This window comes from Ictidomys tridecemlineatus, chromosome 4 (genome assembly GCF_052094955.1).
Source record: "Ictidomys tridecemlineatus isolate mIctTri1 chromosome 4, mIctTri1.hap1, whole genome shotgun sequence".
Classification (NCBI taxonomy): Eukaryota; Metazoa; Chordata; class Mammalia; order Rodentia; family Sciuridae; genus Ictidomys; species Ictidomys tridecemlineatus.
In genome coordinates, this window is record NC_135480.1 from 209,796,276 (window position 1) to 209,808,883 (window position 12,608).

The window sequence follows — 12,608 nt, forward strand, 5'->3', positions numbered from 1 at the left end:
TCGTTCTGGGGGCCCAATCCAGGGTTGGTAGAGGCGGGCGCGGTGGGTATATAAGCACTGGCGGAGCGTCGGTTGTAGCACTCTGCGCGTCTGCTCTTCCGCTTTTCAGTTCCCCTTGCTTCCCGCGCAGCCGCCACCATGAGGGAGATCGTGCACCTGCAAGCCGGGCAGTGCGGCAACCAGATCGGCGCCAAGGTGGGGGTCCGGGATGCTGCGGACCTGGCTGGGCGAGCCGTGGGGGAGGGAGATCAGCCGGCCGACCGGGGAAGATGGCGGCACCGCTGGCCGGGCGGCGCCCCGCATTGCGGCCCAAGCGCCCGCGCGGGACCGGGCCCGTACCTGGGCGGCTAGCGGGGATGGGGGTGGACTCGGAGGCTCTGTGGGCCTGGCGGCGGGGCGCGCAGGCGGGGGAGGGGAGGGCCCGCCGCGCCCATCCGGGGCGGGGCCGCTTCCCGGCGCACCGGCCGCTGTGACTCAGCCTGCGCCTGCCCGGCCTGCCCTCATCGTTTGCAGTTCTGGGAGGTGATCAGCGACGAGCATGGCATCGATCCTACCGGCACGTACCACGGGGACAGCGATCTGCAGTTGGAGCGCATCAATGTGTACTACAACGAAGCCACCGGTGAGACCCCCGCCCCAGTCCCTCTTGCGACCCCGCGGGCCTCCCCTCGCTGACCCTCTTCTTCCGCCAGGTGGCAAGTACGTGCCCCGCGCTGTGCTCGTGGACCTGGAGCCTGGCACCATGGACTCGGTGCGCTCGGGTCCTTTTGGGCAGATCTTCAGGCCAGACAACTTCGTTTTCGGTAAATAAAGGTGGGGGTTGGGCACGGCTTGCTAACCTGGGCGGCTCAAAGGTTAAGGGGCTTGCCCCAAGGACACCGCTGCTGGAATTACATAGCTGGGCCCCCCCCACACACACCTCTTGCCCTCTGAGTCACTCAGTGTCTGCCTAAAGCCGCTTTGGAGGCGGGCCCAGCTGTCTGCCTTCCGGCAAGGAGGGATAGATGTAATCTCCATATCGTGTTAGCTGTGTGGCTGTCCTTGGGAATTGGCCAGGGTTTCCCACTGAGGGTTTTATTAAACTGCCTCAACTTTGACGCCTGATTTAATTTTTTGGTGGTACGGGCTGCTGTGGTATTACTTGGGTTCATTTTCCTTATCTCCAGGGCATAATCTCACCATGTCATTTGGTATGTGTGTTGGAGACCAGTGGTGATCACATACTTAGCAAGTATGATAACTTGTTCTCTTTTTATAGGTCAGAGTGGTGCTGGGAACAACTGGGCCAAGGGGCACTACACAGAAGGCGCCGAGCTGGTGGACTCTGTGCTGGATGTTGTGAGGAAGGAGGCAGAGAGCTGTGACTGCCTGCAGGGTTTCCAGCTTACCCACTCCCTGGGTGGGGGGACTGGTTCTGGGATGGGTACCCTCCTCATCAGCAAGATCCGGGAGGAGTACCCAGACAGGATCATGAACACATTCAGTGTGGTGCCCTCCCCTAAAGTGTCGGACACAGTGGTTGAGCCCTACAATGCCACTCTCTCAGTCCACCAGCTTGTAGAAAATACAGATGAAACCTATTGCATTGATAATGAAGCCCTCTATGACATTTGCTTCAGAACCCTAAAGCTGACCACACCTACTTATGGTGACCTTAACCACCTGGTGTCTGCCACCATGAGTGGGGTCACTACCTGCCTGCGCTTTCCAGGACAGCTTAATGCTGACCTTAGGAAGCTGGCTGTGAACATGGTGCCCTTTCCCCGCCTGCACTTTTTCATGCCTGGCTTTGCCCCCCTGACCAGCAGGGGCAGCCAGCAGTACCGTGCCCTGACGGTGCCTGAGCTCACCCAGCAGATGTTTGATGCCAAGAACATGATGGCCGCCTGCGACCCCCGCCATGGCCGCTACCTAACAGTGGCTGCTGTGTTCAGGGGCCGCATGTCCATGAAGGAGGTGGATGAACAGATGCTTAATGTCCAGAACAAGAACAGCAGCTATTTTGTGGAATGGATCCCCAACAATGTGAAAACAGCTGTCTGTGACATTCCGCCCCGGGGGCTAAAAATGTCTGCCACCTTCATTGGCAACAGCACCGCCATCCAGGAGCTGTTCAAGCGCATCTCGGAGCAGTTCACTGCCATGTTCCGCCGCAAGGCCTTCCTGCACTGGTACACAGGTGAGGGCATGGACGAGATGGAGTTCACTGAAGCTGAGAGCAATATGAATGACCTGGTGTCTGAGTACCAGCAGTACCAGGACGCCACAGCGGAGGAGGAGGGCGAGTTTGAGGAGGAGGCTGAGGAGGAGGTGGCCTAAAGCTGTCTGTCACGGGTAAAGCGTGGAAGCAGTGTGAACTCTTTATTCATTCAGCTGTTCTGCAGGCCATATCTCACTGTGCACTTGCTGTCCTTCTGTCCTAACATCACATGCTGTACAGACATCACCATTAAAGCATTTTCAGTGTGCGGTTCGCCTCTCCAGTTCCTTCCGCCTCTCCAGTTCCTTCCGGTAGGCCTTGCGGGTGCTGTTGCCAAAGGTCAGCGCATAGTTGTCCTGCATGTCTGTAAGGGAGCCAGACTGTAGTTGGCTTAGGCTTGCCAATGGCCTGGGGCAGGTCTGCACATGTCTCCTGCAGGGCTCACTTGGCCTGTCCTGTCCAGGGAACCAGAGGACCAGGGTAATCCTATGCCAGCTGACCTCTGTCCAGAAATTCAGCAGGGCTGGTGAACCCCTTCCAGGCTTAGGATGGTGGGACAACATGGCCAGATAGCAGGACTGCATCAACAATGAAGGACCAAGGCCCCATGGGGCCTCCCAACCCCATCATCACTGCCACCCCCCCCCCCAATCACACCCAAGGACAGGATGGGGAAGTGAGTAGTAGATTCTTGGGAGCAGTACTCACGAGGGATGAAGCCCATATAGAATGGGATCAGGCCCTGGCTGTTGTAGATGGTGGTGTTTGGCCAGTGGTTCTTGGGCAACCTCTCACCCAAAGAACAGACTGGATTTCTGAACAGGAACTGGGCAGACAAAACAGGTGCTGACAAACCCTGCCTCCACTACCCACCTTGGAAGCAAAAGGTTGGCTGGTGGGACATGTTACCAGGAGGAATTTACCACTGAGCTCCATCTTCAGCCCTTATAATTTTGAGACAGGGTCTTGCTGAATTACCCAAGCTGGCCTTGAATTTGCAATCCTGCTGCTGGGACTATAGGGAAGGGCTACCATATCCCAAGACTAGTTCTCAGAAAAGGGTGATGGTGCTCATAGGTCTTACTGTTTCCCTAGCCCTTGTCAAAATATGTGACAGACACAGACCTTGTTAGGATGGGGGCCTCTGAGCCAGGTAGAACCCTTCCCCAGGCCTCTCTGGAAGCCTGGCTTTGTGATCCCTTCAGGAGGAGCTGCTGAGGGGAGTGCAGGCCTAGCTTGGGTGCCAGTGGGGCACCTGGGAGGGGCCTGGATGGTGGTCTCCTACCTGGTTCTTGTCGAACTCGTCCATAGCCTGTGTGACTCCATCGCGGTAATTAACACCCATTACCCAAGTGAACCGTGGTATGAAGCCAGCATAGCCTGGGGGTGGGCTGCTGTCAGGGTCCCACCCAGGTCCCCTTGGTTTTCCTCTGGGTATACCCAATTGTCCCCAGGTGTGTGAGGGAAGCTGGTCAACCTTTCCTAAACATTAGTGACTGTCTTGAGGGTGTAGGCAGGTCAAGGAGCACCTCCCGGGAGCAGCTGGGCTCAAAGAAATAGCTGAGGCAGGACAGGTTGGCCTGTTCAGGGAATAGGGAAGGTAGAGTGCAGGAGCCTCAGTCCCACCCCCTCCATCTCACCTGGACCCTTGTGACCTAGTGAGGGACCAGCCTAGGCCCTAGCACCCACCTGAGATAGCCTTGCGTTGGATCAGGTTGGGGTGGTCCAACTGGGGTAGCCGCTGGAACCTGCCTACATCTAGAGTCTCCTGCCTGTGGGGTGGGGGCAGGTACTCGTCCCTCCTGCAGTGGTACAGCTAGAAGGGGGAAGGGGCAAGTCACCACTCGGCTCCCACCTGGGTCTGGGGGGGAGTGAGTCCAATGCCAGCATGTCTCCAGTCACCTGGGACTGCCCTGGAACCTCAGGGACAGCGGTCTTCCACGCATCTTCTCCATATGCCAGCAGCAGGCCTGGGTGTCCCAACTCTCCAGAGTACCCCTTCCTGCCAGGTGGGCATGGGGGGTAGGGAGGGTAGGGCATGAAACCTGCAGGCAGCAGAACCTGTCTGGATATGTTCTCTGGAGACCCTTGTGCACCCACCTCCTGGGATGGGAGCTGGCCCAGGATCTCAAAGTTCTTGTATGGCTTCAGACCTGTACAGACATGGCAGCTAGTAAGCCACATGGACAGGAAGGTGGGCACAGGAATGGCAGGGCAGGGAGCAGGGGTCAGCAGCTCACCAGTGTAGTGGGGGATATAGGGCTCATTCAGGTCCCTGCAGGGGATGAAGGGGGGTTTAGACTTGCTGAAGTCCTCAATGAATTTGGGCTTGGATATAGGGGAGAGAACAGAGCAGGGGCTCTTCTGCACGCTGGGATCTGTGAGCAGCTGTGCTGTGGTGCGCCCATAGGTGTTCCCCACTTGGTAACGCAGCTGTGGATAGAAGCCGGCATAGCTGCAGAGGAAAAAGGAGGCAGGGTTGGTTAGCAAGGGAAGATCCCTGGGCAAGGTTCTTGCAATCAGGATGCAGATAGATCCAGCCTGCCTGCTACTCAGCAGCTTCCTGACCTGCCGCAGGTTACCTGACCTCACCTGTGAAATGGGGGTGGTGGGATAGGCCTGGTGGCTCACGCCTGTAATTCCAACAGCTCAGGAGGCTGAGGCAGGAGGATTGTTGAGTTGAAAACCAATCTCAGCAAGGCGCTGAGCAACTCAGTGAGACCCTGTCTTTAAATAAAATACAAAATAGGGCTGGGATGTGGCTCAGAGGTTGAGTGCCCCTGAGTTCAATCCCTAGTACCTAAATAAATAAATAATAAAAGTGGGTTGTGGGAGCTGTGTTCTGGTGCTCTTAAGCTTAAATGGTGAGAATGTGTCTGGACCAGAGCTGAGATTTGCTGTCATCACTACCATCAGATTGTCTTCTAGCCTATGCCCTACCATCTTCCACACCCTCTCTGATCCTAGTGTCAAAGACAAGGGAATTGGAGAGCTTCGTCTTGCAGGAGCAAGTTCAGGGATGGTGACTTGTCCCAGCACAGAGCCCAGGCAACAGGAAGTCCCAGCACAGAGCCCAGGCAACAGGAAGTCCCCAGCTGGTCCCCACACAAAGTTATGGCCAGGACTTTGAAGGGGAAAAGTCCTTTAGCCTCAAGGGGAATCTAGGTGCTCAGTCCTGTCAGAGGCCTGTGTGAAAACCCAAGGAGTGAATTTTTTTTCTCCCTGAGACAGGGTTTCACTATGCTGCCCAGGATGACCTTGAACTGGCTCAAGTGACACCCCCCCCACCCCCACCCCCACCCCCGCCGCCTCAGCTTTACAAATAGCTGGGACTATAGGCAAACACCATCATCTTGGTTGAATTAGCTTTACTCCTCCTTTTTTTAAAAAAATTTTTTTAGTTGCAGATGGACAGCCTGCCTTTATTGTATTTGTTTATTTATATTGGTGTTGAGGATCGAGCCCAGTGCCCTACATGTGCTAGGCAAGGGCTCTACCACTGAGCCCCAGCCCCAGCCCTTCTTTACCCTCCCCTTCTGTGGGGCTGAACCCAGAGCTTCAATGTGTCAAGCATGCTAGGTGCACCCCTGGCATGCTTGTACCCCATGTCTTTTTAGAAGCTGCCAAGGTTAACACAGGCCAAGTGGTTGAAAAGGTGGCAAGGCCAGTGTATGCCTCTGTGCCAGCTGCCTTACCTGCCCCAGCAGTGACCATTAAGAGGTGGCCCAGGCCCCTTAGTCTCTCCCCTGGGTGTGCATCTGTGTGCATGTGCGTGGGTGTGTGTATTCCAGAGAGGGCTGCTTTATTTTTATTACTTTGTGGTGCTGGGGATGGAATCTAGGGCCTCACACATGCTAGGCAAGCCTCTGCTGCTGAGCCGCAGCCCAGCCCTTTGTTTTATTTTGAGTTAGGATCTTGCTAAGTTGTCAAGTGGATGGCCTGGGATGTGCCATCCTTCTGCCTCAGTCTTTGAATAGCTGAGAGTATAGGTGTGCACCACTGTGCCTGGTGAAAGGATTTTTATTTTTATATTTTGGGTACAGGGGATTGAACCTGGGCGGGAGTTCTACCACTGAGTTACATACATCCCCAGTCTTCATTTATTTACTTATTTGTACTGGGGATTGAATCCTCAGGGTTGCTTTATTACTGAACTAAATCCTCAGCCTTTTTCTTCTTTAAGACAGGGTCTCACTAAGTCTAAATTTAGGGCTAAGTTGCTGAGGTTGGCCTTGAACTTATGATCCTTTTGCCTCAGCCTCCCAATTTGTTGGGATCACATTGCACCACCACACCTGGCTCCTTTTATATTTTTTGAGACAAAATCTTGATGAGGGTCTCACTGAGTTGCTGAGGCTGACCTTGGGATTCTCCTGCCTCAGCCTCCCAAGTCTCAGGGATTATAGGCTAGGATTTTTATTTTTTACTTGAGGAGGTTACCTAATGAGGCAAACAGGCTCAGGCTTATCTCATCTCTAAATCGGGAGCTTTATGGAGGAGAGTCTGGCACTTACTTAGCCAATCTCTACCAGCTGTTTGGTTGCCCCAGATTCTGCTCCTGATGGACATGCTGGCCACCTGGTATGGCATTCGGGACCAAGGCCAGCAGGGAAGGGTGAGGCCTGAGCCCTCCTCTTCAGCCCCACCCAGAGCTTTCCTGCCCCAGTGTTCTTCAGCCAGCCCTCTGGGCCTCAGTTCTGGCTCCCTGGTCACCCTGGTCTGTCTTTTTTCTTTTTTGTGGTGCTGGGGATTGAACCCAGAGCCTGTGCGTGCGAAGCAAGCACTCTACCAACTGAGCTATACCCCTAGCCCCACCCTGGCCTTTGGTCCCTGCAACGTTGACTTTCAACACCCTGGAGTCCAGGCCATGCTGCTGCATCCTGCTCTGACCCCAGCCTCCCTCTGGAGCTTGAGGTCGTTCTTACCCAGGGATGTAGTGAGGTTCTGGTGTGAAGAGGTTGTGTTTCTGGGTAGCTGTCATTTTGCCTCAACTCCCCCCTTGCTGGCTCAGCTCCTTCTGCCTCTGGCTCTCTTCCCTGAGAGGAGTCCAGTCACCTGGCAACCATTGTGAAGGGGCCAGCACTGTTGGGCTCCCCCTTAGTCAGGCCACCTGTTAACCCTGTGAGTGCTCCCAGGCACCAGTCTAGGAAGCTGTATTGGCAAGGCAGGGGGTCTTGCAAAGACTCCTCCTACTTCAGTGCTCTGAAAACAGACTGGGAGGGGACTGGACTCTGGCAATCCCAAAGGGACCTCCCCTCCAGGTTACCTGCCCCCACCTTAGGGTTTTTTTTTTTTTTTTTTTAAACCCCAGTCCTTCTCCCTGAGGAGGTCAGCTTTGAGTCTGGGGGTCCCACCTGGACAGCTGTGTGGGGCTGTCTTTGGATTCTTTCTGCTGGAGCTGCACATTATTTTCCACTTTGAACAAATCCTGATTTTTTAAAAATTAGGTACAGGAAGAACTTTCTAACCATCATATAGAAAAAAATTAGTAGTATCCCCTCTGTCAAAAAATAGCACAAACAATATAACAAGCCACACTACAAACTGGAAAGTATGCACCCTGAGTGATCTACCCCCAAGGTTACAGTACAAACATATTGTGAACATGTCCAGAAAAGCCCAGTCAACAACCAAGTGCCAGAGTGTAGCAGAATCAAGTAAATGCTGATCAGAGGCTGAGAAGGCAGCATCTAAGCCTCACTGCTAGGAGACACCTTCTGGAGTACAACTGGCTAATAATACAGGTCAAGCTGGAACGAGACCCTGCAAGCTACCCTGAGCAAGTGCTCTGCTGCTCAGCCAGAGGTGTGTGCATTGCCATTCATCGCCTAAGCAGCAACACAGGGCTTCCCCAGCACACTACACAGCACACGATCACAGCTATGTTCTCAAAGTACACACAACACAGAAGGCAGCCCAAGGCCTAGCAGGTGGAACCCTTGCCCATCTCAACATGCATCCGTTCATCCTCCAGAGTGCCAGGCAGAGGCGGTGCTGGGTAGGAGGGACTGGAGAGGCGGAGATTTCTTTTTTTTTCTTCTGTACCTGGGATTGAGCTCAGGGGCCTTGCCTATGCTGGGCAAGTGCTCTACCACTGAGCTACATCCCCAACCTGCTGTTTAGAGTGGAGGTCAGGGCTGGGGTTGGCAGGCCCGTCAGCACCAGAGGCTATGGGTAAGGGTTCTGGTTCCTAAGTGCACACTTGCTCCCTCAGGATCATTACTGCTTGTAGCTTGATTGGGCAGCTCAGTTCACCTGGGAACCTACAGCTCCAGGCCCCTGCTGGCCCTTGTGGCCCCAGAAGACAGGTTTTCACTTGGCCCTACAGAGGAAGCAGGGCAGCAGCTCCTCCTGCTCCTCCTCCAGGCAGCCTTCCTGGACCCCTCCCTCTGCCCTTCTTCCTCTGGCTGGCCCCAACACCTGAACCTGCAGGACTTGGTGAACAGTCACTATCAGCCTGGGACTCAAACCTCCCAGAAACCCAGTTCAAGTGGAGCCCAGCCCCCAGGAGGCCCCAAAGTACAGGAAAGGAGAAAGGGTTGTGGCAAGAAGTGGGGAGGGTGGTATAGGAGGCCGGAGCTGGAGCCCTGGGGAAGGTTAGGGATCTTCTTGACAGACAGCCCCTCCCCCACTCTTGACTCAGCAGGTTGGGGGAGGGGCCACTTAGGGTGGGGCCCCTGGGGCAGCTTCTACTGGGTTGGACAATGCTCCCTCCCCAGGGAGCTCCTGGCAACAGAGGGGGCCCCTGGATGGACAATGAAGTCATAAAGCCTGGCAGTGCCCTCAGGAAGACAGCTCTGTATGGAGGATGAATTTTGACCAGAAGGCTGTGAAATTCCTGGCAAATTTCTACATCAATGGGGGCAAACACTGGACTCATGGCCCCCTTAGTCAGAAGCCTCTATGTCCCACCCAGTAATATCAGGGGGCGTTACCAGGCGGGGAACTGGGAGCAGCCAGTGGGCTGGGTGAACAGTGGTTGCCGGTTTTCTTGCAGGCCTGAGGCTACTGTGGTGTTGAGAAGTGGGGATGAGATGTGGCTGCCAAAGAGGAAGGGAGCCTCAGCCGGCCTCAGGCTAGGAACATGCACCCCCAAGACGTGCCACCCTATCTGCTCCGGGACCCTGAAGGAGCTGCGTGAGTGAGGGCTCTGGCTAAACTACCCCTGCCCCCAAGATGGTCTGGAAACTGTAAGGGGCAGGGAGCAGACTACTGGGAGAAACCCAGGCCCAGAGCTTGCTTCCTGCTGCCAGTGCTAGAGCGACGCCCCCCGATCCTGATCGACCTGGACGTCCCCGGCCCCACCAAGTACGAGGTGCCCAACGCGTCGGTGCGAGAATCTTCCCCTCACCCCCACTACAGCATTGGCTGCAAGCACCCAGGCCGAGGTGCGTGTCCCCTTCCTTACTGGCTCCCCGCGGCCAGCCCCTGGGATTCCCAGCCGGGGAATGGGTGGGTCCCTCCCTGAAGCGCCCACCGACGATTACTCCACCACAGAGGGCGGCGGCCGCAGGGCGTGGCAGACCCTGTGGCTTCAGAGCGAAAGCCCCTTCACGCAGAAGGCCGACTTTAACCGAGAGCAAAAGGTGCGGAGAGCGCTCGCAGGTGCAGCGGGGCACTAGCGGTGGAGCGGGAGGGGACGGCCAGCCAGCGGGGTGGGGATGAGTCACCCTGCGCCTAGGTGGTGGGGAGGGGCCTGCGGACCTGGTGGGCGGGGCCAGGTGGTGCGCAGGGCCCCGCGGGCCGGGCGCGAGGGCCGCGTGGCCTGACCAGGTTGGGGAAGCAGCAGGGCAGCTTGCAGGCTAGGGCCCTGCAGCTCTGGCCTCCTGCCTCCTTCCAGTGGCCATCTCCCGCCGACTATGGGCCGCTCAGCCGAACTTCCTTCCCGGCCTTCAGCTTCGGAGGCCGTCGCCGAAGCATTTCCAAGACTCCTTTGGGCCTTGCCCGCCCAGGCCTGCTCCGTGGCAGGGGCCCTCGTGCCCATCTCCCGCCCCAGGCTTCTGTGCAGGCTCTGGCTGAGAAGCGCCCCAGCCCCAACACCTACGACATCCTTCCCGGGTACCGTCTGCAGAACCCACGCTCACCTGCCTTCTCCATGAGCCGCTCGCCTGCCTTTGCCTCCTGGTTCAGTTCCTGTAAGGAGACTTGGGTTCATTGAGGCGGGGTGCTGTGGAGGGCAGAGGACGAGGGCCCAGGGGCTGGCTGCTGCTCTTGGTGGTCTCCCAGCCCTCTCTCTTTACAGCCCAAACCCCAGGCCCGGCTGCCTACTATGTGGAGGACTGCTACAATTCACGCTTCCCCTCTGCGCCTGGAGTGGTCATACAGGGTGTGCGAAGACCCAAGCGCCACGACACAGGCCCCTTCTGCACGCTCTAAGCCTGCTGGGCCCTGCCTGCCGGCTTGGCTTGTTATTTAGTGGAATGCTGGTCTCCCTTGGAGCCTCCTCCTGGAACTTGGGGCCTGGGGCTTGGTCTTCTGACTCTCTAGGCACCACTGATTCCCTTTCTGACCAGCAGACCCTCTATGGGCTGTGACAAGGACAGCCCAGCCCAGAGCCCCACCTGCCCCTCCCCTGCTGTACTGAGATGCAGTTGTTCTCCCACACTCCATCTGTCTGTCTGTCTGTCTGGCATTGCCCAGTGGGTTGTCCTGAAGAAGCCTGCTGCTTCCCTGCCCTTTGTGGCTTTCCCTGTCCAGGGGTTTCCTTTGGTCATTCTTTCAGAGAGCTACCTTTTCTAGGGTACTCTAGGGTAGCATCCTGGGATTAACCCTTAACTTCTGGCAGAATTCCCCACCCAGTCATGACACCCAGGGGATTGGTCCAGCTGCCAGTCTACCTAAGAGTTGGGCTACTTGCTGAGGCGAGGAGCTAACTGTTGGGGTTCCCTGAGTTGCCATCTTGAGGTGGGGTTAGCCTGGCAAGCCAGCAGGGAGGGCCCAGAGGACCAGCTTGACCTGAAGACCCAACTGGGCTTGCTTACCTGTGAACCTTGATCTAAGGACATTCAGGCCAAGGCCATAGCCAATGGACTCCTGGGACTTTACTCCTTAGGTCCCTGCCCTTGCAGGAAGCAGCAGCCTGCTGTTATCCCCTCATCACCACTGGCCTGCCCTCCTCCCAGAAGGAGACTCTGTTCTAGCATCCTCTCTGCAGTTGCCCTTCCCCCAACCAGGCCCAGAACTCAGCCCTGCAAACCATTTGCCCTAGCTGCTCCTGGCTGGTTCCTTGAGGGCAGCACCACCCTCTTTTGCAGAGAGGAAACCCTAGCCCTGGGAGTCTGAGTTCCCAGCACCTCCATGCCTATGCCAGCTGGAAGTCAATCCCCAGTGCTCTGGGCCCTGGGCTGACCAACTTGGCCAGCAACAGTGATAGAGCTGTGGGAGCCCTGACCTTGGAACCTGTGCCCCAGAGGGGAACAGGACTCCTGCTTAGGGCTGAACCACCAGGCACCCCCAGGATCCAAAGCCTGATGTGGTAACAGCTGGAAGAATGTAGTTTTCCTCTCCAGTTGGGATGAGGGAGGAGAGCTTCCTGGAAGAAGCATGGAGGAAAGGGCTTTCAAGTATGAAAAAATATTTGCTGAACAGTAGGAAGATTTTTTTTTGGGGGGGGGGGTACTAGGGATTGAACCTAGGGGTGCTCAACCACTGAACCACATCCCCAGCTCTCTCCTCCCGGTTTTTTTTTTTTTTTTTTTTTGAGACAGCTTCTTGCTAAGTTGCTGATGCTGGCTTTGAACTTGTAATTTTCCTGCCTCAGCCTCCTGAGCTGCTGGGATTACTGCACCAATGCCAGGTTAGTCAGAAGGCCAAATTTCTAGTAGAACAACCATCAGCAGCACAGGCACATGTAAAGGGAGTAGTGTTTGGTGTGTCAGAATTTGGGGAGGACATGGTGGTGGGGTGGAAGGCTGAGAGCTGGGGGACAATGCTGGGTACATGTACCTACAAACTTAGCAGCAGAGAGACTACAAGCCAGGATGGGCTTCGTGTTCTGCATCGGACAAGGAACACTGTGAACCTGGGTTCTGATTCAAAGTTCAAAGAGGGTTAACCACATTAGCCCAGTAATTAGAATCTAACATGGTGGACGTGGCTTATATTCTCACTGTGCTCCCAGATCTCTGCTAGGGATCCTGGGCACGACTGGAGGCACGTTTAGATTTTCGTATGCAACAAGTTTGTAGTGTGGGCTTCGTTCCAGTTTTGCCTGGAGGAAGTCAAATTTCAGGGAGCTTGAAAGTCATTCACTATGTCCTACACTTGTGCTGCACCTGCCGCGACCCAGGCAGGGAGCTTCTAGGACGGAGATGCGTCACTTCCTCAAGCAAAAATATTCGTAAAGTCAAGAGGCTCCTGTTAGATCAGCAAGAGTTGTTCGTGACTATAAAAATAAGATTTGCCTCGA

At 55.8% G+C, this 12,608-nt stretch overlaps 3 protein-coding genes across 3 annotated transcripts; 2 read left to right on the forward strand and 1 right to left on the reverse strand.

Annotated features, from left to right (window-relative positions):
* The first annotated feature begins 37 nt into the window (after window positions 1-37).
* On the forward strand, window positions 38-2,468 carry Tubb4b (tubulin beta 4B class IVb). The gene is made up of 4 exons (XM_005336879.5): window positions 38-195; window positions 514-622; window positions 693-803; window positions 1,259-2,468. Exons 1-4 carry the CDS (start codon window positions 139-141, stop codon window positions 2,317-2,319), a joined length of 1,338 nt encoding a protein of 445 aa, XP_005336936.1. The 5' UTR covers window positions 38-138; the 3' UTR covers window positions 2,320-2,468.
* Cimip2a (ciliary microtubule inner protein 2A) lies at window positions 2,461-7,181 on the reverse strand. The gene is made up of 7 exons (XM_040286701.2): window positions 7,126-7,181; window positions 4,441-4,655; window positions 4,103-4,353; window positions 3,890-4,016; window positions 3,486-3,580; window positions 2,909-3,026; window positions 2,461-2,564 (listed from the first exon to the last, which is right to left on the reverse strand). The coding sequence occupies exons 1-7, from the start codon at window positions 7,179-7,181 to the stop codon at window positions 2,461-2,463; spliced, it is 966 nt and encodes a 321-aa protein (XP_040142635.1).
* A 1,683-nt stretch (window positions 7,182-8,864) lies between these two features.
* On the forward strand, window positions 8,865-10,712 carry Stpg3 (sperm-tail PG-rich repeat containing 3). The gene is made up of 6 exons (XM_005336973.4): window positions 8,865-9,115; window positions 9,198-9,337; window positions 9,454-9,588; window positions 9,698-9,786; window positions 10,041-10,335; window positions 10,443-10,712. Exons 1-6 carry the CDS (start codon window positions 9,009-9,011, stop codon window positions 10,574-10,576), a joined length of 900 nt encoding a protein of 299 aa, XP_005337030.1. The 5' UTR covers window positions 8,865-9,008; the 3' UTR covers window positions 10,577-10,712.
* Window positions 10,713-12,608: the final 1,896 nt, after the last annotated feature.